The sequence below is a fragment of the Microtus oregoni genome, unplaced genomic scaffold, assembly GCF_018167655.1.
Source record: "Microtus oregoni isolate MIOR12 unplaced genomic scaffold, Mior012 000019F_ref0000042, whole genome shotgun sequence".
Classification (NCBI taxonomy): Eukaryota; Metazoa; Chordata; class Mammalia; order Rodentia; family Cricetidae; genus Microtus; species Microtus oregoni.
In genome coordinates, this window is record NW_024543078.1 from 31,585,822 (window position 1) to 31,611,943 (window position 26,122).

Consider the following 26,122-nt stretch of genomic DNA (forward strand, 5'->3'; position numbering starts at 1 on the left):
TGTTTTTGATTTTTGAGACAGGTTTCTCCGTAGCTTTTGGTTCCTGTCCTGGAACTAGCTCTTGTAGACCAGACTGGCCTCGAACTCACAGAGATCCGCCTGCCTCTGCCTCCCGAGTGCTGGGAATGAAGGCGTGCGCCACCACCACCCATCGGTGGTATAGTTTTAAAGGCATTAAAGGATCATAGAGAGCAGCTAAGGCTTGGTTGGCACTGTGAGAGGACAGAATTCATTGATAAGAGAACAGGAGAAGCCACTGGTAAAGGTGCAGCTTTAATTACAGTGACAAGCCCAGGATTGAAGGGTTTATGGAGAGCCTCTGAGGCTTGGGGCACCATGTGACAGGGTCAGGGTCTCTGAAGAGAGCCCAGAGAAGTTTACTGTGGAATGGGTGGTGCACATATGGTGGACTCCCCAGCATTTTGGATATCCCAGCACTATGGGGTGACCATCAAGAACAGCAATAGGTGTGGAGAAGAGCCCTCCGGAGCCTATGAGACAAGCTGTGCATGCTATGGATGGCAGAGGCAGTGAGCTGCTGCTCTCATGGCCCTTTGAAGCCCAGAGGACTGGGAATGGGGCCCAGACATCAGAAACTTAATGCTTTACACTGTTGGAGCTGGGTTTTGTTTTGATTAAATTGTGAAATTGCTTTGCTTCTACTTTCTAGCAGTAAGAGAATATGCAACTTAGTTTTGCTTTTACAGGAGCTCACAAGTGAAAGACTTTAAAATTTTAGAGAGACTTTTATGTCTTAAAGAGACTTTGGACATTTTAAAGAAACTGAATGTTTAAAGTGTTTGAATTTCTAAAGACTATGGGACCTTTAGAACTTGGGATGTTTTATATTGTGATATTGATACTAGTCTGAGACCTTGGGAATGAAAAAGGAAGGAAAGTGCATGGTTTAATTAATGATGTGTTTGTGTGTCAAGCTGACAGGGGCTCAATTGTTCTGGTTGGGTTTTGTTAACTTGACTGAAATGTAGACAGCTGAGGGGGCCACATTGAGAAATGCATCCATAAGATTGGCCTATAAGAAGGCCTCTGTGGTAGTTTCTTTATATATATACATATATATGTATATATATATGTATGTATGTATGTATTCATTTTACATATGGACCACAATTCCCCCTGTCCTCCCTTCCCCCCCACCTTCCCTCAGCCCACTGATGTGGGAGGGCCCTGCTCATTGCAGGCAGTGCCACCTCTAGGACAGTGGCCCTGGGTGCTTCAAGAAAGCAGGCTGTGCAGCTCATAGGGAATAGCCAAGAAGCAGCATCCCTCCCGTGGCCTCTGAATCCCCCCTGCCTCCAGGTTCCGGCCCTGTTTCAGTTCTTGCCTTGACTTCCCTCAGTGATGGACTGTAATGTGGACATGGAAACTGAAATAAACACTTTCTTCCCCGAGTTGCTTTTAGTTGTATTCTTATCACAGCAATAAAAACCTCAATGAAGACATCAGGATCCTTGTACCTTGGGTTTTAACAGTAGAAAAGATGACAGAACATTCTCGGTCCTTGAAGGCATTTTTAGCTTATCTCAGCACTGCTGAAGGTAATCTTTGTAATTGTAAGGCTCTTTTCTTTGTCCTTAGAGTTTTCTATCCGGACACTTTCTTCCTAGGAATCATGTATGTTGTGAAATGATCACATCTGGCTTTTCTTCTGGTGACCCTTCTTGATTGCCCTTAGTTCTAGCTGATTCGGGCTCCTCCAAGGAGCAGGGCCTGCACCAGCAGAGGCTCAAGCTCCATTAGCCTTTTTATCTTTACTTCTGTTGATTCCTCCTTCTCTTTGGATCATTGGTTGTTGTTGTTGTTGTTTTAAGAGGACTTTACTGTGTAGCTCAGGATACCATTGACCCCATGATTCACTGTCTCTGCCTTCTAAATGTTGGCATTCCTAGGCTGTGTTACTCTGTCTAGCCTGGCTCATTTCTTTCTTTTAAAAAATAATTTGTATATTTTATTGTATATTTTAGGATTTATATTTAGGCAAGTGAACGAGTCTCTCTCTCTCTCTCTCTCTCTCTCTCTCTCTCTCTCTGTGTGTGTGTGTGTGTGTGTGTGTGTGTGTGTGTGTGTGTGTGTGTATCTGAATATGAGCACAAGAATACAGGAGCAGACAGAGGTCGGAAGAGGGTGTCAGGTCTCCTGGAGCTACAGTCACAGACGGTTGTAAGCTGCCCAGCATAGGTGTTGGGACGTAAGCGAGGTCCTCTGCAAGAGTAGCAAGCTCCCAACAGTAGAGCTACCTCTCCAGCCCCTCTGCTCAGTTCCCCATGCTCATGACTGCATTCTCACTCTGTAAAGGAGCACCACCCCCTTCACAAGCATGCCTTTACTGCATTTGTTGGCTTCTTCACTAGCCAATTTGTTGTCCACCTTCTTTCCAATTTTCGCCTTCTAGGTTCATTTTATTGCTTTCTAATTTCATGCAATCCTACTTTTCCAAAATAAATTATCTGGTGAGTTGATACCTTATGTCTATTCTTGAGGTCATATTTTCATACCACTTGAAAACGTCTTTTCTAAGACCTGTGCTCTATGTGTTCTAGTCATCAAGAATACCATGAGTTCCCCAACTCTTAAATAGGTTTCACAACAGCAACAACAAAATTGATTTCTTTTTCCATGCATCCCTCTGTTTTCATTTGTGTGTTTGGAATATGTATTTATAGTTTTTAATTTTGAAGGTTAAAGTCCATTCTTCTGGAAAGCATAAGGCCAGAATTATAAGAAAATTCATTAAAATATAATACCATCCATATGTCAGTCCTAAAGATGCTTTTTAACATTACAAAGCAATTTTTATGTCTTTTAGCCTGAACCAATATGGTTCTATCTCTCTTGACTCTGCAGAGAAATACATTACTCCTGTCTTGCCTCGCCCTCCCTGTGATAGGTGTCATCGCCCTGCCTCCAGGCCATGTCTGCCACATTAACTAAGAAGCATGTTACATTCAGAGAAGTTCATACCTAGGACACTACCTTCCCTACAGGCTTGGAACTGAAAGTGACTTCTAACTGCCCACTCCTCTAGCCCACTAGCCAACATCCTCAACCCTGTTTGGTTTCCTCAAGAATCTGGTTCCTACTAGCCTGCCCCCAGGGGAGTTCTTTCCACATACGCTTCCCCTACCCTATCACTGATCCCCCTAGATGTCTTAGCTATGCACAGGTCAACACCTCCAGAGGCCCCAGACTCCTCTGGCCTGACTGTTCTCATGCCCATTTCATTCATACACTTGTCCTGGGGAAACAGAGCTTGGCTGCATGGTCTACGGGAGCCCTCCTGGTGAGAGCTGCTGATGGGTTCGAAGAACTTTCCACTTTACTCATCCTGTGACACCTCCACTGGCCTCTGCTCTTTACTTGGAATATACATTCTCCCAAAACGTATAGCTCCTTTGAAAGTAGTTCCTAAGACCTCTCTTTCAGGGAGCTACTATGAAGCATTACATTCTAACATTCGATTGCCTAGGTGTAAGAACTGTTTTAAGTTTATATTGCTGTCATATAAAAATGAAGAATTCTTACCAGAGACCAAGTTGCTAAAATACCATCCACACAGAAAATAGACGATGGAATCAAACAGAATCATCCAGCAGACCCAGCCAAATGTCATGCCTCCTGGCTCTGGAGCTCGGTACATGTGACTCCACTGGATGCCTGGCAAGAGAACAAAGGACTGAGCTGCATGAGCCTACTCCATACTGGAGGCTTGCTTGATGAGGGAGTGGACTCGATTTAGAGAAGCCTCCTGTACAACAAAAAGTAAGTCGATACCAGCAATGCTAACTCTCCAAAGGCGTGGTTAGCTTGTGTAATCTCACCTCTGATTCAAAGGGACCCATGAGCAACCATGAGCCAACCTTCACCATTCTCCCTGAGAGTCGCTGATACCTAGCTTTACTGACTTAACTAAAGAGCGATTTGTATTTATAGACAAAAAGTATGGTTTAATGAAACTTTATATCATACTCTGCTCTTGGAAAATATGTTAAATAATATATAGCAGTTCTAGGGTTAGGAAAAAAACACATTACTTTGTTATGTTTGAGATTTACTCCTGGATTACAATGTAAACTGAGAACATTCCTCTTCCTGTTCACTGGGGCACTAAGTTAGAACCCAGCTTTAAAAAGTTTTAACCATTGGAATCAATTAATTTACTTTTCCTCTGTATCTTCTTGGTCCAGTTCTTGCTTTGAAGATCAATTGAAGGAAATTTGAGGGAAATACCATTTAAGATCAAAAGGGCATCTCAACATATGTTACTGGAAAAGTTGAATAAATCTAACAGTGCAAAGTGACTTCCCAAAGCAATAACATCCAATATTGAGTTTTACTTACGGCCTATATTTACCTTTATTTCCAAAACACACCCCAAAAGCATATATATATATATATATATATATATATATATATATATATATATTCTTACTTAGGAAGTTTATAATTTTTTTAAAAATTACAATGTAAGTAAAATGGGGCTGCCAATACATTTTTAAATTAGTTTAAGGGCTGGATATATAACTCAGTTGGTAAATTTATTTGCCAGGCACACACCAGGTCCTAGGTTCAGTCCCCAGCACTGTGTGGACCAAATGTGGTAGTGTATGCATATGATCCCAGAAAGTGGGAGATGCTAGCAAGAGGATCCAAAGTTCAAGGTTATCCTCACTTACATAGGGAGTTCAAATCTAACCTGAGCTAGAAAACTTAATTCAAAAAAAATTTTTTAAACTGGATATATGGGTAAATATGCACAGAAAATGGAAGTGATAGCTGCGACCTTTTCTTTGCTAATTCTACATTAGACCCAGAAAATAATAAAGGTGAGTGTAGAAGAGGTGATAAAGGCTTGTCCTAGGTCAACCACAGCCTAGCGGAGAGAAGTTACACGCACACCCTGCTCTTGGAAGAATCTGGAATGTCAGTAGATTGACTGTGTACCCTGAGTAAGACCTGGGCACTAGCCTGGATCTACCGCTAGACTTGGGTGGTATCTGCAGCAAGAGGTGCTTTGACATGATCACTTTCGACTGTTCTCAGAATCACAACAGCTAAGTAAGGGGAAGTTCTCTATCAACAAAACTGAATACCGAGATCTCCTTCCCGACTTTTCACTTGGTAACAAGACTTTCTGCCAGTTCCGTTGCTTGATAGCTGTATGTCACCAAACCTGTATTAACAGAAAGCCATGTTCTGAAAAGGCCATCCTCTTACCTTCCTCCTGCCCTTCCAGAAATGTAATGAAAAAGACTCCTTGTCCGAAGGCTGTGGTTGAGAGCAAGCACTGCGGAGGTGGGTGGAGGGGAAAATAGCCATTAGTGTTTAATTATGACCACAGAAAACTCACCTCACCACACCAAGTTCGAAGAAGACCCCTCCCAATTCAAAGGTTCTAAGGATCACATTGCTTCGGACAATGGCTTAAATATCTGATCTGGAGGGGATTAGCACTGTCTGGCCACTCTGGAAATCACGCTCACGAGCCTGTTCTCAATGCTGAAAGGAATTACTTCTTTTCACTGCAACATTCAAGGTGTCATAAATCCTGTGCACTGAATACAGAAACGTGCAGCACAAAACAGGGGGAAATGGAATAGAGCAATTTACTATTTCTTATTATTAAATGCATGCCTTGGAGCACTCTCTGAATAGACTGATGCGACGTCTCCACAATTCCACACTATGAAAGGAGTGTATTAAAGGAAGCTGTCACTTTATCTTCAGCGGATGAGGGCCTATGTCAAAAACGGAAAACCACTAAAAAAGCATTTAGAAGGTGACGTACCAGAGTTAGAGGTCCTTACTAGCTAGAAACCATTTGCATATGCAAAACAAATACTGTATGGACAGATGTCTTAGACTTAAGGACTGAATTATAGGCAAAAATAGGAGCATTTGAATCTCAGTTTGTGTCATCTGTGATTCTATGTTTAAGGAGTTTATGGGCAGGAGATAGGAAGGGTCAGATTTGTGTTCTTGTTTATAGGAATACATGGCTGATTCTATCATAAAATTATTGCTTTTAAGTTGCTGCAGGTGTGATATAAGCTAATCAAGAAGATTAGAACATAGTGCAGCAGACACTAATTGAATAGAACAATTTAGCCCGTGTGTGTATCAATAGTAAGTATATTTGGCTCCCAGGAAACAAAAACAAAAGCAGAACAGCTGGGCTTGCTATTGCATGCCTATAATCCCTGCTACTTGGAAGTCAAGGCAGGAAAATCACAAGTTCAAAACCTATAGGTGATATAGAGTGAGTTCAAGGCCAGCTGGGGCAACTTAATAGACCTCGTCCTCAGAATAAAATGTTTTTTAAAAGTGTTATGGCCTATTATGTTTCAAGGGATAGATTCAATTTCCAGTGCCAGAAGAAAGGGGACAAATACAATATGGAATTGTCACTTCACTGAAGTTAGAAGAATTAATTAGACTTGTTAAAGATGCATTTGCTAGAAAGCTCTAGATGAACACAGAAGGTATTCTCTACCCCGGGAATGAGTGACACACTCATCTTTCAGGAATTCCTTGTTGGAAAGAGGATTTTTTAAAGGTCTTTACAGTGTTTTTTGAGAATTTCATATGAGAATTTCATATTTGCATAATTTCCACCCTCTCCCTATCCCATCCAACTTGCCCTGAGCTCCCTTAAGTCCCTTTAAAATTCATGAACACATTTTTAATTATTGTTACACACACATAAGCAAGCACGTTCATATATATATGTATATATATATATACACACACACAGCTTAGTGAGTCCATTTAGTGTCGCTCAGATATGTATCTGTTTAGGGCTGACCAGTTGGGATCAGATAACCTATCAGAGGAGACTTCTTCCCTCTCTCAGCTGTCATTAATTGCCTGTCACTCTTCACCTAGGGCAGAGCCTTGTGAGCTACCTGATCATGTCAACTGCTAGTGTCATTTTTCATGTCTTGTTTAGGTGACCATATTGTTTCAGTGCAGCTTCCCTGTCATACGCAGAGGATACTACTTCACAGCATAGCTTCAGAAGCATAATTAGTAAAAGCTCAGAGACTGAAGACCGGAAAAGCAAAGCAGCCAGCCACTGGCTCTTACCTTGACCTCAATCCGAAAATGGCGATCCTGCTTCCAGGAATGAGGGGACATGTACTTGTATCTGTGTTCATGTTGAGGCCAAAGGACAAGCTCAGCTGTTATCCCTGGGGATTCTGTTCACCTCCATTGAGACAAAGTCACCCTAGGTAGCTCTGGGTAGCCTGGAACTCCCTATGTAGACTGGCCTCTAAACTCAGGAATCCACTTGCCTCTGCTTCCCGGGAACTGGCATGTTTGTCATTTTTAATAAACTTTTTTCCTCATCAAAGTCTCACATTCATATCAAAACATGAAGAATTAATTTGACAACAGCTAATTTATCATGGAAGATCTAAGTCTGAGGTCACCACCAAAATTCAAGAAGAACAGGAATTACCAGAACGTTCTGCCACACTTCAATGTCAAACTGCAGGACTGAAATATCTATCCCAACAATTACAAGCTTCTCTGTCATATATAGAGTGTACCATCTCACAGTAGACTTCCCGTGCCTCTGGTTCTTAAAATATTTTCACCTCCTCTTGCCCAATGTTTCCTGTGCCTTAGACATTGCCTTGCAAGTATATCTACAGAGGACAGGTCACCATATGGTCTATTGTTTTCTACACATTGGGCAGTTGTAGGTTTCCAAATACTCTAGAAATCCATGGGCCTGAAATGTCCCTAAGTTTTCCTCAAAGTGATTCTGGCCAGACCTCCAAACAGATTGTTATTTCAGGACACTGACTGAGCCCCTGGAAGAGGGGTTGTAATCTGGTATAGATACAACTCTAGCTCTGTGATCTGATATGTGTTTACAATACTGGCCGATTTCCTACTAGGTGTCAGACACAGCGCCCACCAGTCAACAGTCAAGAAAGAATCTGTTGCCACCGCCTGTATATTTTATACTGCCGACTTGAAAGCTTTCGCACTCTTTCTCGAGGCATATATTTCAGATAGATGAGTGATTCTGACATCGCTAACAGAGAGATCTTTCCACTTAATGTGATGTAACTCATGATGCTTCAAGAAAAATGCTTATTTTTAACTTCCAAAATAGCTTCAGAAATCTATTTCTCTCCATGCATGAAACAAAGAGAATCCAGAGTTATATGTTTCCTTCAGGAGGATGCTGACTTCCCAGAATCCTTGGAGAAACCCCATTACAGAAAACTGACAATTCTTAATGGCCTGCCACTACATCACTGCAAGTCAATGAACCACCACTGTGGTCTTGTATCTGTGGGCAGAATATAGAGTAGAGACCTCAGATGCTCCATGTAAGTCAGAACAAGACAGACTGGCAGGCTGACGGTATGCTATAATCAGAGGGTACCCATTGGTTTTACTTTGCATTTCTGCACAGTGTCTCACTCACCAGAAGGCTCTGAATGGTGAAGCTGAGTTGGTTGTGTAGGACTAGCAGAACCACATACGGCAGGAAGCTGATCATGTAGCCCAGGCTGGTACACAGGGCCGCTGTATTAGCTTGGTTGAAAAACACACTCAAAAAGTAGCTTAGCATGACAGCGGATACTCCAAAATCCAGCAAGAAAAGAAAAATGATAAAAGCATCACTGTGCATGAAGATGCCACTCATCTTCAGAATGACAGCCAGAGCTGCACTGCTCAGAGCCAGCGTGGCCATGTTCTCCAGGAACCAGGACAGGAAGTGGATGGCCGGATGCAGTCCCATCATCCGCATGTACTGTGAAAAGAAGGAGCTGTGGTTATCACTGCAGTAGACACTTGAGTAAAGGCAGATGGGGTCATGAGTGAGAGGAACGCCAGTGGGAAAGTGAACCACTGAGTTTTCCAGCGCAGCCCTAGACAAGGCATTGAGAAGGTCACTTCCTTCTACAGTGAGTTCCCAGAGACCTGACAGACTGGCCATTCACTGTGTTCACGGTGAGAAAACTGAAGCCACACATGAAGTCACCGGTAAGAACCATGGCGGGACAGTTGTAAAGAGATGTCTTATACTGTAGGCTTGGTTGCCGCAGTTCCATTATGCTTTCTGTTGGGGTAGATTTGTTATGTTTCTCTTAGCTTTGGTTTTCCTGTCTGTTTGGACCAGCTTTGTTTAATAAAGACAAATGGTGATGAAGCAGGAAAATGAGATGATCTCCCTGGCTGAGATGACCTTTACATGGGCTATAGAGTGCAGTGTACAAAATAATCTTGCTTAAATTGATAAAATTAATTTCTCCACTAACCTACCATTTGTTCATACACCACGTGGTGAGATTTCAGGGAACAGGCCTGGCTTCATGTGAAAGGAAGTTAAGTAGCTCTGAGGTATGGTCCCTTGCTGGCCACTTAGTGAGTACATTAGAGAATACAGCAGTTGGAACCTTCTGTCTCTGGGCCTCTATGCTCATAGATCAAATCCACTTAGAGGAAGAACACAGATATCCCTCAGTAGATGGATGTAAACAGGCAAATGATGTGTGGAGTGGCAATAGCTGACCACGTGATTCCTGCATTTCAGTGACTGTTCAGTAACCAACCAATGAATGGCTATTGTTACTTGCCTTCACTCTCCTGTGAGGATGAGCAGGCTGTCACATCTTCACCGGATGCTCTTACAAACAAAGTTGTCTGACATTTTTAAATTTTAATAATATCAGTACAAAAGATATTAGAATTATTTGCATAAATTTGACCCAGAAATGAAGGTGGAAGGTGATGTTTTATAAAAATTGCCAATGAGAAACAGTGACTTTGTCCTTCTAATCTTCTGCACTTGCTGCTGGCTGGATTTCCTTTTGTCTCAATAAGAAGTATCAATCATTTTCTGACAACCCTTTTCACTCTAATAGCAAACAATGTTCCTGGGAGGGAGACTAAGCTAGAGTCTAAGAAGGACTTCAGCAAAGGAAGGAAGAACACACAGAGAGTCTGGGTGATCTACTTAGAGGATCACTCCCCAAATTCTCTCCTATGATGCCAGAGGAAATATCAATGCCATTTACCTCTTCTATCTGGATCTCCCGCTCATAAACCAGCTTCCGGACCATGCTGGCCACAGACACCATCCAAGTCAACATCATAATCAGGGGGAAAAAGAAGCCAACATTGTTCAGGAACCTGTCAGGGTATAATTAATTCAATCAATATCGAAGGGCAAGTGAGGTCAGGGGCAAGCAAGGTGAATTGACTCAGTAGCAAGAATATGACAAAGTCTACACCTCTATCCAATTTTGGTTATTTTTTTTCACATAACAAGTCACTTTAAGAAGCAGTATCTCACAAGACCTGTAACCAAGGCATTGCAGCTACAATTGGCATTCTGATTACAACTGTATACAAAGGGTACCATGAAAAGACATGGGGCTCAAGGTGCCTCGAGTAGCCATGGTCTGATCTCTGACACCTGATTGAGATAGAGCGGGTCGGAGATATGAAACAGGCCATTGACTCATGACTATAATTCTTCCCAGCTAACTGGGACCACTACATATTTTTAATCAATAGCAAAAATTGATCATAGATAATCATTTACAAAATATGTAGAAATTGACAAATTAATGTCTCACACCCTCATATTTCCCTAACTTGTAGATTCCCATCACTCTAACTGGTCTTTCTATTTTCCCACATATTCTAACTGGGTTCCATTTCTAAAGCACATTGGGGACATTGATGACAGATGTATCCCAAATCCAACAGAAATACATTTTTTTCTCCCTCTGTGACATCTCTACTTTGCTTGACAATAGTGATCACACCTTTACTCTCTTTTGTCAGCTTCCAGAATAACTTCTTGCTCTCCACCACTGCGGGGTAACTTTTCAGATACCTTAACGAACAACTTCTCCCTACCTGCCTTCTTATATGGACATTTCCATGTGAACCATGGGGTGACTTCCAGGCCCTCTGTCTTTTACCCCAGGGTGAGCTCAAAACTCACAATGTAATTGCATATGAACAAAGACCAGCTTAACACACGAGCAGTATCACCTCATCTGTGATACTTGCATGAACCAAACATAAAAGATCCTGCCATGAAGAACACCATCTTAGGGGGCCAGGAGGGATAAAACAGTCACCAGCAGGAGTCTGTCACATGCAGTCAGGCAGTAGTAAATACAGGGAGGGGAAGCAAAAGTTGTGAGAAAGGATGCCATGCAGACAGGGCTAAGAAGAGATAGCAATAGAGACACACTTGAGCAAAAGCATTTACAGGAAAGAAGTGAGTCAGAAGGGGAACTGCAGGATGACAGGAAGAACCAGCAGTGCAAGGGCCGGCCTTGAGAGTTGGCAAGGTGCTCCTGACTGGAGAGACACAGTCAGAGCCCCAGCCTGGCCAGATGATGGAGGGAGTTTTACACATCAAAGTCACCTTTGAACTTTAGTTAATGAAGAGAAGAAATGCAACCAAGTCTTGAGATCAGGAAAGGTAACAGAGAAAGAACACGATGGAACAAGGAAACATGTAGAGAGGACAAGAGAGAGAGAGAGAGAAGACAAGAGACAAAGGGGCCACTAAAGATGTTGACCCTGGGGGCTGGAGAGATGGCTCAGAGGTTAAGAGCACTGGCTTCTCTTCCAAAGGTCCTGAGTTCAATTCCCAGCAACCACATGGTGGCTCACAACCATCTGAAATGAGATCTGGTGCCCTCTTCTGGCGTGCAGACATCCATGAAGACAGAATGATGAATAAATAATAAATAAATAAATCTTTAAAAACAAAAAGTTCATCACACAGGAGAATGTGGCATTACGGGTCTCGGCCTTTGCTCTTGAAAAAAGGCCTGCTACAGGAAGAAGCCACAGACTTGTTAGTAGTAAATGTATCAATGAATATGCAAGAAGAGGGATTAATCTCTCTTCTCAGTCACTTGGCTACATAAAGCAACCGCTCTGAGCTCCTGAGGTCATGAGTTTCCTAGTGTTTTTAGATTACACCTAGTAATTTACATGCTAAGCAGCAAGTGTGTAACGTGAACAATTAGGGGTATACCCAGTGACAGCATTTAGCTGCACAGAACAAAGGGCTTCAGATTCTTCAGTTTTGTGGTCTTTGGGGTGAAGGTAATTATTATTTCTGCAGCATTTGTAACAGGTAGATGGGCATGTGCCATGGATATTTCTATTTGCACAGTAAACAATCATTATCTCTTCTCTAAGACTAACACAATTTGGCACACACATGCACACACACAAAAAGATACTTCTGGGTCCCAAGAGTAGAAAATAACCTATGTTGAATCCATTTAATGGGGGCGAGGTGAAAATGTTTGCTTGTTCATAAACCTCTTCATTTCTACCTAACAGCACTGAAGGTGGTGGCATCTGAATACTAACCAAGTATATTCAGCTAACCCCATAAAGTCACACTGCTCAGGATTCCATGCTCTGTGTCATGTGAGTCATGCAATTTTTATTATACAGAATCTAAGAGAGACTCAGAATAACAGCAGCCTGAGATCTTAAAGGAATTGTCTTAGTGCCTCCAGCATGTGAAATACCTCACACAAGGGCTAACCAAAGCCATTTAAGAGAAAGGAGATTGAGTTTTAAAAATGGAGATTGTAAGACATGACTTTTTATCTGCTCCTGGGAACTACTCCAAAAATCAATATGAGAGGGAGAAAAAATGTACATTTAAATTTTGTTAAAGGCTTGAAAAAGACATTCAAGCATGAGAAAAACAGGCCAAAGCCTGTCACATTTACATAAGACTCTTCCATGCTAAGTAGATAAGAAAAATTTCAAAAGCAAAGCTTGTCCTTTGAAGACTGTCCGTGCATCTTCAAGAGCACTCTCTCAAGAGAAAATATGCACAACGGCGCACGGTAAATGGGAGTCAAGCTGCACATTAAGTGGAGAGTAGTAGCCAGGCAACTGCTAGGACCTATTTCAGGGAAACAGAATAGGAAGCGCTTCGTTAAAGGGCCGCAGAAAAGTTTGCTAAAGCTGAAAGCTTCCCAGTTAGTTGTGTGGCACTTAATGTCATCTTCTCCACATACCAACTGGACAGCCTTCAGATGCCCACCCAGGAATCCCAGTTTGTTCTAGAGAGGTAACAATCAAAACAACAAAAACCTAGCACAATAGCTACCCAAGAATCAAAGAGGTCATTGAGATTGCATGATTACTAGTAAAGGAAGAACACGTGGAAAAAACATGGTGACATGGAACAGATCAAAATGGTGGATGCATTTATTGTAAAGTAATCAGAAGGTAAAGCCTGCCTAAGAACCGGTGAACTGAGAGTTGTTAGAACAGAGAGGCATGAGAATGACAAGATCCCAAGACTGAAAACCATCTGAGCGCCAAGAACTTGGAAAGGAATAGATGGAAAAAAAATATAACTTTCATGATGGTGAATCTGAAACCATGCAAAGAAATTTGATTCTACGTGGAGCACACATGGAGATGGATGACACCTAGAAAAGACATCTAAAAAGACAGCAATGGAGAACTTTGAATGATTAGTGAGATTCTATGAATGAAGACACAGGAAGAAAAAATTCATGATAGAAGTCCCTAGAGAAGAAAAAATAGTGGAGGAAAGCAGTGACTTCAGAAAGCTAAGGAGTCAAAACATTGAAATCTGTACATTTAAAGGTCTCCTGTGCTTTGTAGAACATTATACTAGACTGCTCAGAGATCAACTCGATGCTAGGATTCACGGGGGAGGTGAAGCGCAGAGAACACATAAACACAACTGCTAGAATCTAGGGAAACAGACCTGCGTGGTTGGAGGGCCGCCATCCTCTGAGGCTGGTGAAGGCAGAAAAGTGCTTAAGGCCCAAAAGCAATGAAGGAGAGGGAACTCAAGAGAGTAGAACAGAATGAGTCTGTTCAGGAGGTTTCAGCTCTCTGTGAGGAGTAAGCACAAGGGCAAAAGTCAGTACCCAAGTGAAAGCCAGGGGGAGCCTCAGAAAGCAAACACTGTATGAGGACCAGAGAATTTAGAGAGCAGGAGTCAGCTGGGGAGAGGCCCCACGAGGAACAAAACAAATAAAACATCAGAGGGACTGGAGACCAAAGGAAAAACAAGAGACTCAAAAACCACAGTGAACAGTGGACTCTTCACTGAACAGGTTTGCAGTTGAAGCAGCGAATAATCCTGCTCTCTGCATGGCACCTAAATGCTGGGAAAACTTTACTATGCTTGCAGCATTTGACCAGAGCATGGCAAGCCATTTAAAAGGGTTCCTATTGAGTCACTAGTCAGGCAAGTCTAGTGACAAAGATCCTGCCTAGTGATTACTGGGAAGCCAGGGCAAGCGTCAAAGGGCTGTAGGACGAGAGCTAGTTTGCGGGAAGTATCCCTCTAGTTAAACGGGACAAACTGAGTCACAACTACAGAGAGTCCCATGCCATCTGGTCTCTGCCATAGTGGGGTATGGAATTGTCTTCCATACGCTGGTGCTAAACAAGGAATCTAATTACCAAAGATGCCCCAAAGGAGGAATGAACAGAGACAAGAGCTTAATGATGACAAGGTCTAAGGCACACGAGTGCAATGCTTGTCAACAGCCTGCAGACCTGAGCTGGAAGCTCTCTCCCAGCTGGCTAACCTCCATCATACCTGAATATGCTGTAAGCTGCTACTGGAGAAAACTCAACCATGGTCTCCCCCAGCTGCGAACTTCTCATGCTACAAGATTAATATGCCAGGCAAAGTGTGCCTACTGGCACAATAGTGGCATGACTGCCTTAAGGGTAACAACTACTTTCTGGTTAGATTTAAAGCCTTCTCAATGGGAACACATGCTTGATCTGTACTCTAAGGCAATCCCCTGCTGATGGAGAGCTCACAGACCGTCAGGGGAACCTACTCTGGTTGTCTTACTAAATGATCCTGCCAAGCTGCCTTCAACTATCTATGCTTCTACCCATTGATCATTAGCACTGCTCTCATTCTTGAGTGGAGATACCTCTGCGGTGGAGAACGGCTAATGCAGACACTTATATTGAATCAGTGATCAGAGAATAAGTTATGCTGTGTACTCATCCAAGGCCCATCTTTGAAGAGGAGACCAAAAAAAATGTACGAAACATAAGAAAAATTGTAAGACAAAAAGAATATAAAAGGGTTGCTGTGTAACGCCGCCATTCATCCTCACACAGCCTTTCCAATCAAGAACATGTCCCAGTGGTGCATACGACAACGTCAGTACAAAATCGGGCCTTCAACATTCTACCACGACTGCAGCATCCACACAATCCCACCTTTCCCAGGGGGCTTTTGGCAGTCAATGGTTGCCAGGGGAGGGAAGGGCTACTTTCTTTTTGAGATAGCCATTGATGAGTTGCCCATGCTTAAAGTGAGCATTCCCTTACCCATGCTTGGACAGGTAATCCTAATTAAATTCAGTGGAAAAAAAGAAAAAAGTCATGAAAGTAAGGAGGTGACTACTTGGGATGAAAGAGTACTTCAGAGGGGGACCAGGTAAGATGACTCAGCAGGTGAAAGCACTGCCACCAAGCCTGATGCCCTGGATTAGACCCTGGCCCTCATGTTAAAGAGGAGAACCCAAGTTCAGTTCTTACTAGCTATGTTGAGTGGTTCAAAACTACCTGTAACCCCATGTCCAGTTCTCTGACACCCTTTTCTGGATTCTACAAGCACATTCACTCACACACATGCCACCATACAGATACACATAGATATATATATGTAAAACTAAAAAATACTTAAAAATATAAAATCAGTGAAATAAATGATGACATGAATAAACTCTGTAATGAATCCAAAGAAAAGGCAGATAAATAGTTGAATGAAATGAGAAAGACAATATACAATATGAATAATTCAATAGAAAAGACAAAAATTCTGAAGAAAATCAATTCAGGTTTGAGAAATGAAGACATCAATGAGTCAAATAAAGCCTCAGTAGAAAGCCTCAACAATAGAAAAATGGACATTGTATCCTAAAAACAACAATAATGATAGTAAGAAAATATAAACACAAAAATAAGATTTATGGGATTCAACTAAAAGATGAAATTTATGAATCATTCCATAGAAGAAGTAAGCTAAAGATAAGGAAAATATAGTCAATAATAAAATAGCAGGACATATCACAAGCTTAGAGAAAGAGAATGTGCCCAGATAGTGGGCACATTTAGAATACCACACAGACCAGACCAGAGAAGAGCCTCTTTACTTCATTTTACAGTTAATACACAAAAAAAGAGGATGAAAAGTTAGAAGAACAAAGCACTACGTCATGGACGAAGGCATGCTTTTTAGAATAACAGTAGGTCTCCCAACAAAAATTTCAATAGCCAGGAAGACACAGAACAGCTTCCAAGCCACGAAAGAAAGTACCAGAAATTACTGTATCTAGAAGGCCACCCTTTGTAATTGAATAAGCAAAGAAAGTTCTCCATGATAAACACAAACTGAAGAAAGTCATAACCATCAAGCCAACACCAAAGAAAGTACATGAAGGAATCCTCAACACTGAAAAGAGAGATGAACCTATCCATGCGGCCACCAGAAAGAATAAAGTGCACTAGAAAAGTGCGTGTGCTCTGTCGGGACAGCAGGGTGCTGGGCAGCGAGGGCTGAAAAGGTATCTGGACATAGGAAGAGGTCATTGCCATTCAGGTGAACCCTGAGCTTCACTGCGAAAGTGTTTGCTTAGAGTCAGTGCATGGAGATGGGTTGTTTTTCAAGCTCACAGGGGGATGCAGTAAATAGCACGTGAGAGTCACCCATGTCATGGTGGCTCTGAAGGTATGGAGGATTCTTGGTGAGCAGCTAAGGCTTGGTGCTACATGATGGAGCTTCAGTCTCTCCGAAAATGCCAGAAGAGGCCTTTGGTAAAGGTGCAATCTTAGTTGCCAAGGAAACCCCATGGCGTTGGAAATTCCAGGACCATGTAGCATTTAAAATGGACCAGTAATATAAGCTATATAGACTGTGGATGGAAATTCCCAAGCTTTTTTGGAGCTCAAAGACTATAAAATGTGTGATGTTGGGCAGTTGTTGAACGTTCAGCTACAGAATCTAGACTTAAACTGAGATTTGGGGGTTGCTTGGACCCAATTGTGTTTCTGGGCCTTCCTATGTAGAATAATAAAGTTTTTGTTTTAATTACTGAAGCCCACACTTAAGAGACCTTGGACTTTCAAAGTACTGAAAAATTTAGGGACTATAGGAATTTTAAAAATTGTACTGTTTTGTATTATGATATTAACGTGAAATCTTGAGGACAAGGAATAAAAGATTCTGGTTTAAAGGTGGTGTGTTTGTGTGCCAAGATAACAAAGGGTAGAGTGTACTAGTTACCTCTAACTGATGTTTTGACACATAAGCATCATCTGAGTCACCTGATGGCCACACTGAACTTGATCTCAGGTAGGTGATTTTCATTAACCTTTTTGCCCTCCATTATCCTCTCTCCAAATTGGTCCTTAGCCCTAGAGCAGCCTGATTGCAGGAGCCTCTCCTCCTACCCCACCTCTATTACCTGGGGATATCAGCCCTTTGTATAGACCCTGCCCTCTGAGATATTTCCCACAGTGCATTTCAACCTTTCCCCCTAGCCTATGTCCATTCCTTTGTGACACCCAGACCCGAAGATGTACTCTCTATCAGGAATCCATAGAGCCACCATACTTGCCTAGGATCCAGAAAGTGACAGCACACCGACCCAACAAAGACAAGAACATGAATCAACAGGAAGAAATGCCTCAAACATAAATCCTAACACACTACCACAAACATTGATGGTCAAAATAATATGTCTCCACCATAAGCTATTAACCCTACTGTAGCAGGCCCCAAGATATGCAGCAAAACTGAAAAACAAGGCAAGGATATCAAAACAGTAATTATGAATATGTTCAAGGACCTTAAAGAGAATATGAATAAATTCTTTAATAAAGTCTGTGAAAACACAGAGTTGAAAGAAATGATGAAAACAATTTGAGACATGAAAGTAGAATTTAACAAAGAAGAGAATCATTAAAGAAAACCCAGAGTAAAATAAAACTGGAAATAAAAAGGGGTTATATTGGTTAGGATACCAAAACAAAAAAGAAACAAACAAATAAACAAAAAAAAACCTTCAGAGATACACCTGACCAATGGATTATAAGACAAGGAAAAGAGAATCTCATGTGTGAAGCCAAGGTAGAATAGATAACTCATTCAAAGAAAAGGTTAAGCAAAAATAAATAAATAAATAAATAAATAAATAAATAAAAACCATCCAGGAAATCTGGGACATTATGGAAAAGACCAAGCCTACAAATAATAGGGATAGAAGAAGAAAAGGAAATCAGGGCCAAAGTCACAGAAAATACTTTTCATCAAAGAAGGAAGTTTTCCTAATCTAAAGAAATAAGCTCCTATAAAGATACAAGACCAAATAAGCAGGACAAGAAAAGAAATTCCCTATAATGCATAATAATCAAAACATTAAATGTACAGAACAAAGAAAGGAGATTAAAAGCTACAGGGAAAACAGACAAAGAAACATATAAAGGCAAGGCCATTAGAAAAATACCTGGCTTCTCAAGGGAGAATGTGAAAGCCAGTAGGCCCTGGACAGACGTTCTAAAACTCTGAAAGACCACAGACACCAGCCCAGACTACAACACCAAGCAAAATTATCAGGCCAATCAAGAGAAAAATAAAAATATTCCACAAATTTAAAACCAATTTAAGCAACTTCTATCTACCAATCCAGCTCTGTAGATGACAGTAGAGGGAAACCTTTAAGAAGAAGAGGTTAATTACACCCAAGAAGACAAAAGAATAAATAATCCCAGAACAGTAAATCAAAATCATGGGAAGGAACCCGCACTATAACAACAATTAATAGGAATAAATAAACACTGCTCATCGTTAGCTCTCAATTCCAATGGTCTAAATTCTCTACTAAAAAATACCTAGACTAAGAGATCTGATTTAAAAAAAAAACAGGATCTATCTTTCTGCTGCATGCAGACAGCATACTTCAGCAGCAAGGATGAACATCATCTGAGGGCAAAAGAGTAGAAAACGGTATTCCAAGTAAACAACCCCAAGAAGCGAGCAGGTATAGCCATTTTAATATCTAACAAAATAGACCTCAAACCAAAACTAATCAGAAGTGGGGAAGGACACTACATGCATATGACTAGACAGAAAAATAAATCCACCAAGAGGATACTGCAGTTCTAAACATTTATGCACCAAACACAAAGGTACCCCAAGTTCATAAAAGAAGCACCACTACAGCTAAAACCATACACTGAGTCTCACACATAACTAATCAGAAAGTTCTCAAAGGGTGAAACTCAAGCAGCTGAGAAACACTTAAAGACATGCTCAACATCCTTAGCCATCAAAGACATGCAAATTAAAACTTCTTTGAGATTTCATTTTACCCCAGTCAGAATGGTCAAGATGAATGAAACAAATGACAGGTCATGGTGAGGACTCAGGGATAGGGGAACACTTACTCACTGCTGGTGGGAGCTCAGACTTATACAACCACTATGGTAGTCAGTACAGCAGTTCCTCAGAATCTGGACCTTGATCTGCCTTAAGATCCAGCTATACCACTCTTGAGCATAAATCCCAAGTACTGTGCATTTACTACCATGATACTTACTTGTTCATTCATGTTCACTGCTGCTCTATTCATAAAAGCCAGAAACTGAAAACAGCCAACCAGTGGATAATGTAAATGTGGTGTAATTACACAAAAGAATATTATCCAGTTCTTAAAAAAAATAAAAAATATGTAAGTCATAGGTGAATGGAGGGAGTTATAAAGAAATCACTCTGAAAGAGTTAACTCAGACCACAAAAGACAAATATTGTATATTTCCTCTTATTAATGGGTGTTAGATTTCAAACCTCCAATATGTGTGCTGCAATCTGAATGACCACAGAGGTTAGGAGATGGGAAGGGATAAGAGGATTAAATAAAATATATTGTTATGAAGAGACAAAGGGAAATGTATACCATGAGGATTAAATGGAGCGGTGGATGGGAGAGACGGGTGAAAGAGGGGATATAGGGAGGACAGATGACACTGGAAAACCACTTGAAGGGCCATACAGAAGCCGACTATGGTAGACCCTTCCTAAATATATACATAGATGAAAGAAATCTAAATGGAGTCACCAAAACATAGAGACGACCATACTCTGACTAGATATCTTATGCCAACCTCCCGTGCCAGGAATGGGTTACACGTTGAGTCATTCACCAAAGTGGCACCGTGGAATCCTTCAAGTATCACAGGCTACAGCCAAGGCTGTTGGCTGTTCTTCACAATAGGGATAAGCCTGATAGTAAGGCCCTACTGCTGAACAACACTAACAAATCAAATATCAAAATCTTCATACTTCATCAAATATGAAGAAGCTGAGCTTGTGCCTAACCAGAAGATTTACCCTTATTGGCTAACATTCACGGTACTAGAAGGTACTCTGCATGCTACCAGAGGGGAAAGATAATCATCGGTATTTCCCAGCTACAAACCTGTAACCTCCAAAAGAATCCTGTCTGTAAAATACACTGGTACAATATTGCCACAACTGTTATAGGAGTAATCACCCACTTTCTGATTAGATTTGAGAACCACTCCATGAGATGGAAACCATATCTGACACTGCTAACGTGGCCAAAATCTGAGACCGAATAGGTCATAGGCTTCAGGGGAACCTACATCACAAGCTATAGCCAAGCTGTTATTATAGCCACTGCCATGATTCTGCTAAAGGAACATACTAATGAAATACTGCTATAAACATAGATCATTGAAGCACTCAGTTCTCAACGAGATGTCTCTATCAAGGCCCTTCACTCCAGGTCCAGGGGTCTGTGCAGAAGAGGAAGCAGAAAGATTGTTAAAAGTTAGAGGAGATGGAGAAACATACATATGCCTCCAACCGTAACTATGAAGCTATGTGAAATCCGTACTCACTGGCAACGGAAAAACCAGATTTCTCTAGTGGAGTCTCACGGGGTATATTAACCCTGCTTCAGGGCAGGCTACCGTGGCCAGGAGCACTTGACCAACACAAAAAGAATTACATAATATTTTTGTAGACTTTTTGCCTCATTTTGCTTTGTTTAGGTTTTTTTGGATTTTGCTTTTTGTTTTATTTTGTATTATTGGCCTTTTGTTTATTTTGATCCATTTTGTGGTTTTGTGGGAATTATTTGTGTGTGTATTTCTTGTTTTTATTTTAGTCTTTCTTTGTTTTAAAGAGAGACAAAACATGAAGTTTGGTGGGTAGGAAGGTGAGGAATATTTGGGAGGAATTAGGGAAGGGCAAAACATAATGAAACTATTTTTTTTATAATGAAACTATTTTACAAGAAAATTTTTCAATAATTTTTTTTAAAAAATAGCACAAAAGATTGTATTTATGGTGAAGGAAAACAGTTGTTGAAAGTTGTTTGAAAGAGCAGAGCCCAGTAGCCAGGTGTGGTTAGGTAAATAAATCCTTTTTAATCTAAAAGATCTGTTGCATTAATCTGACTATTTTAGGACAAAGGCTATTGGGCCACTTCTAACATCTACCACGTTCTCCATCTCCAGTGAGGTTCAACACGTGCTGAATTTGTGTTTAGCTCACAGCCTCTTCAGTGATGGTTGTTTGCTTCATGTGCAAAACCAGAAGAATCTCAAAGAATCTCATATTTTGTTGTTTATCCTGGTATCATTTCCTATGAATGTAGCCAGGTCAAGTTATTTTTATTATTGTCATTAGATTTGTTGGGTGTTTTTTAAAAAAAATCTTTCTTGTTGAGGACAAGAAGAAGCCATAAGAAGAAGGAAAAAATGTGATGTATGTATCCAGAGTGTTGTATTTTGATTTGGTTTTGCAATAAGAGCTAAATGTTTTGTTTTTGTTTTGTTTTAATGAGCAAAGCAGGGGGGATTTTTAAAAAAATAAATCCTGAAAAAAAAGATTGCATTGAAATAATAACAGCAACCAAGAGTATATGACGACAAAAAGAGCATATGTAATGAAATAGGAGGAAATACTGAAGAAGGCACCAAGGTTGAAGGAAGATGACGAAAGTGGAAATGAAGACTGTGGAAGTAGAACAGGGAACAAAGAAACAACTTCGTTATTTCAGATCCTTACCTGTCTAGAATCTTAATGATGCATAGCTAAAATTCAAACACTATAAGCTTCTACCAATGTGTGCACTGAGAAGAAGTCTTTAAGATTACTTTCTGATTCTTAGCCCTCATTAGTTAGGACATAGTCTTGGAAATCACACCAAGAAGCCACCCAAACGTGGACTTCCAACCTTCAAAACTGAGGCAGGTAAACTAATTCATTTATTTTCCAGCTTCAGGTATTTCTATAGCAACAGAGAGCAGAATAATACAGTGTGAAGCATTTTCTCTATTTTTTCTGCTCTTGATAATCATTTATTGGCAAAATTATCAACAAAAAAAAAAGAATATAATAAAGTCAGGGTGTCTAAGTCACCTCAGAAAGAGGTTTGGTCTATTATCAGAAGAGCATGTATCAAACTAATATGCTGCAGAATCTTCTTTGTATTTATCCCTCCTGAAACACCCAGAAAAGCACTATAAATAGACTGCACAATTTACAGGGAAACTCTCTTATGCATTTAGGCCTGTTTTTAAAGATACTCCGGTCTTCACAAGCATCAAATTGTCCCCATTGCTTTTCTGCAAGTGGCACCTCATTGATTTACTTTTTAATAACCCTCCTTAGTGGTGCTGTTTGTGTTGCATGGCTGTGTTAGCATGGCTCCGTTGATGGAGGGAGCATCCTGAGTACAGCCCCAGTGTTAGAAGGAGCGACACAGAGAGCCCCGCTGCTGTTTTGTCACGCAGGATACAGGAGTGGGATTTAAATGTGGTTTGGAGGAAGCAGTCCAGGCCTCATTTCCCACACCAACCTGGATTCGGCCTGTTCCTCTCCACTCTGCTACCATGTCCCAGCTCCACCACTATTACTACCTAGGACCAGCCCTGGCCCACCCTAGGAGAGCCAAGCACACAACGGGGCTAATCACCAAGACATAACAGTACTCTTGCCTCTTGCTTCTCACTCTCTTCCTTTCTCCTTCTCATTCCCTTCTAGAATTCATTGTAAATAAACTTATATTCAGCTATTTAAAAGCTCTCTAGCTTCTATGGCCCTCCTCAATATGATCAACTAGAGTGGTCTATGGCTTGTGACCTAGACAGAGAAGAGGATAAGAAGAGGTCCCATGGCTCATATGGGGACTATGAGCACTGACAAACTTCGCCAGACACAAGTGAAGACATTTATTGACATTCTTCACTTTTTCCGTTCATACCTTCCATTGCTCACTCAGGAAGTTCTGGCAGACAGGCAGAGAACTACTGTAGCTGCTGTTCTCTGAATCTAACACCAGGTAAAAACATTACACCTGCCCTGGCTTTCAGCATCAGTAGGGAAAAGAACCCTCCACCAATCAGAGCAGTCCTCCAACAAAGCGAGCTGCCACATGAGCACCTGCTCTGTTTTGCATCTAGTGCCTTCATGGGGCCATCCCTTCCTCACACATGATGATCTATACTGCACAAGCTAATGAGGTCGACAGGGTAGCAATTAGCATGCAATTCAAGAGGAGGAGATGATAGTCCAAATTCAAATCACTGGTTTAACTCTCAAGGTCTTAGGATTAGCAAGCAGCAAAGCCAGGGCATCAATATGAGGTTTTGGTCCAATTATTTCAGCATTTCAATGTGGGAATTTCAGTGGCTCTCAGGAGCTTAAAAGCAATCACAAAACCTTAGGAAGCAAGTCTTGCCCCTCAAGTTCCAGGATCTGCTAAGAGGTGGGTTTTAAGATATCCCAGGGTCATCCCAGTTCCTGTTATGGTAAAGTCCTCTGGAATTAACCAGTGTGAACTAACCATTCCCTTGCCACTCACAGAGCTCTGGGTCTTACTATCTTTCTTTCTTCTCCTAATTAATTATGGATGTATATTACTTGCTGTGCAAAGCAGTAAGTGAAATCCACATGACAGTTACATCCCTCTTAGGGCCAAGAAAAAAATGTATCATACAGTAGACTCAAGACAAGTCTTTTTTTAACAAATGAATGGAAGAATAAGTATATGAGGGAATGAGGTGCTGAGAGGCAGAGTGTGTGATGCTTTCACTTGAAGGTGTTTGGAACGTTAGTTGGGACCAGTCTTCATTGAACAGAACTAAGCCATTTAGTTCAAGACAGCATCTCCGACCTCGAGACGCTACCTGGGGGCCAGCTCCTGTTATGATTACCTAATCACCCCACATGTGCCCAAACTTCCCCCACATACCATGTTAACAAACATCAGAAATTACAACCCATGGGAGCAAAATGCACCCCAAAGACAAGGCTCTCACAGTAAATGCCTAAGGAAGGAAACAACTCAGAGGCATGCCCTGAGACTTCCAAGAGATGAGCTAAATGGGCGTCAGCTGCTTTTGCTCTGTCCATAAGGGTCTTAGAAAATAAATAGCATTGTGTAAAGGGAACGAACAAGTTTACAGTAAGCATTGCTATCGTTGCTTTTGGGCGAACAGTATGGAGAAACTGCAGATTCCTGAGAGCTCAAGAGGACACAAGCCTCCTCTTCACTCTTCTCCAAGACGTTTGGGGCATAAGACATTGAGGGCTACACAGCAGAGTTTATTTCTTCTACCTGCCATGACAGCTGTTGTCATCAACCTGCACATACTGGCTTTGGGGGAGCCTAGGCAGTTTGGATGCTCACCTTACTAGACCTGGATGGAGGTGGGTGATCCTTGGACTTCCCACAGGGCAGGGAACCCTGATTGCTCTTGGGGCTGACGAGGGAGGGGGACTTGATCGGGGAAAGGGGGAGGGAAATGGGAGGCGGTGGCGGGGAGGAGGCAGAAATCTTTAATAAATAAATAAATAGTTGTTATAAAAAAAATCCAGAGAGTTGTCAGCAAAGGCTCTAATTCTTTCACAGGCATCATTTGCATAAACAAACAAACAAAAAACAGGCAAGCAAACAAACACTGACTCCTAATTTCATCCACAGGAAAGCAGAAGCATCTCGGCCTTTGTTGTACATCTTTCTCCCTAACTTTGGGGTCTCTGCATGTAGGAAGATTTAGTACTCAGAATATTTGTCTAAAATCTGGTGATACCCAACCTATCTCAACTCATTTCAGAGCTGAAGGCACAAAGACAAGATTCACTGCAGCATCTCACAACCAGCTTTTGTAGTGCACCATTCCAGCCCCCTAAAAGGCACCCAGGAGTCTGCGGTCTCTATATCCTGAAGCAACAGTTCATGTAAAATCCAAAAACAGCAGAGCCTCACAGACAGCAAGCATAGCTTTATCGATGGCAGGGTGAGATCACCATCTAGCAATGGCAAGCATCTCCTGGGAACTGTTTGCCCCTTAATAACAAGGACTTTTGTGGGGCAGCTTGCTCGACCAGGACTTAAATAACGATCAACCAGACCATACACATTCTAATCACACCTGCCTCTCACCCATGGCTCCAGCTCGCCCTCTATTTAATCCTAAAACTTAAAGCATTAATATTCTACTTTCCCTGAATACACATGTTGATTAAATCCTTCCCTGACTTTCAACATTAATATTGCTGACTTGCTTTGAGGTAAGCACCTGGACTAAACCCAGGAAGCCCTGGCCTAGGGCCCTGGTTATAATGCTGTTCCTCCTAGTCAGGCGGTGATTGATGATGCACACCTTTAACCCCAGCAACTGGGAGGCAGAGGCAAGCAGATCTCCAGGTTCGAGGCCAGCCTTGTCTACCTAGTGAGTTTCAGGACAGCCAGAAATACACAGAGAAGCCCTAGAGAAAATTCTGCTCCTCCAGCTGTCAGGAAAAGTCATCACTTCTCAAGGTCTTCCACCGTTCCAACATATTCATATCCCCTGCAGTTATACAAGCTCTCTGGTCTTGTCCCCTCCCATCATGCCTTGGTGTACTCTTCTGACTCCACACTCACCAGCCATGCCTGTCAAAGGTATGTATTATTGGTGGGTCTCTGGCCAGGAATATACCTTCCACTACATTTCTATATCCCTCCAAGTCTAAGTTAACATTATC

The 26,122-nt window shown here is 41.5% G+C and overlaps 1 protein-coding gene across 2 annotated transcripts in view; it reads right to left on the reverse strand.

Moving 5' to 3' along the window:
- Abca13 (ATP binding cassette subfamily A member 13) overlaps positions 1 to 26,122 on the reverse strand; it is a 398,914-nt gene that overhangs the window by 237,698 nt on the left and 135,094 nt on the right. For both annotated transcript variants that reach the window (XM_041669712.1, XM_041669711.1), the window contains 4 exons: positions 10,062 to 10,176; positions 8,465 to 8,794; positions 5,236 to 5,305; positions 3,544 to 3,675 (listed from right to left, as the gene is read on the reverse strand). In XM_041669712.1, the coding sequence (XP_041525646.1) occupies positions 3,544 to 3,675; positions 5,236 to 5,305; positions 8,465 to 8,794; positions 10,062 to 10,176 (647 nt within the window). The remainder of the gene's footprint in view (positions 1 to 3,543; positions 3,676 to 5,235; positions 5,306 to 8,464; positions 8,795 to 10,061; positions 10,177 to 26,122) is intronic.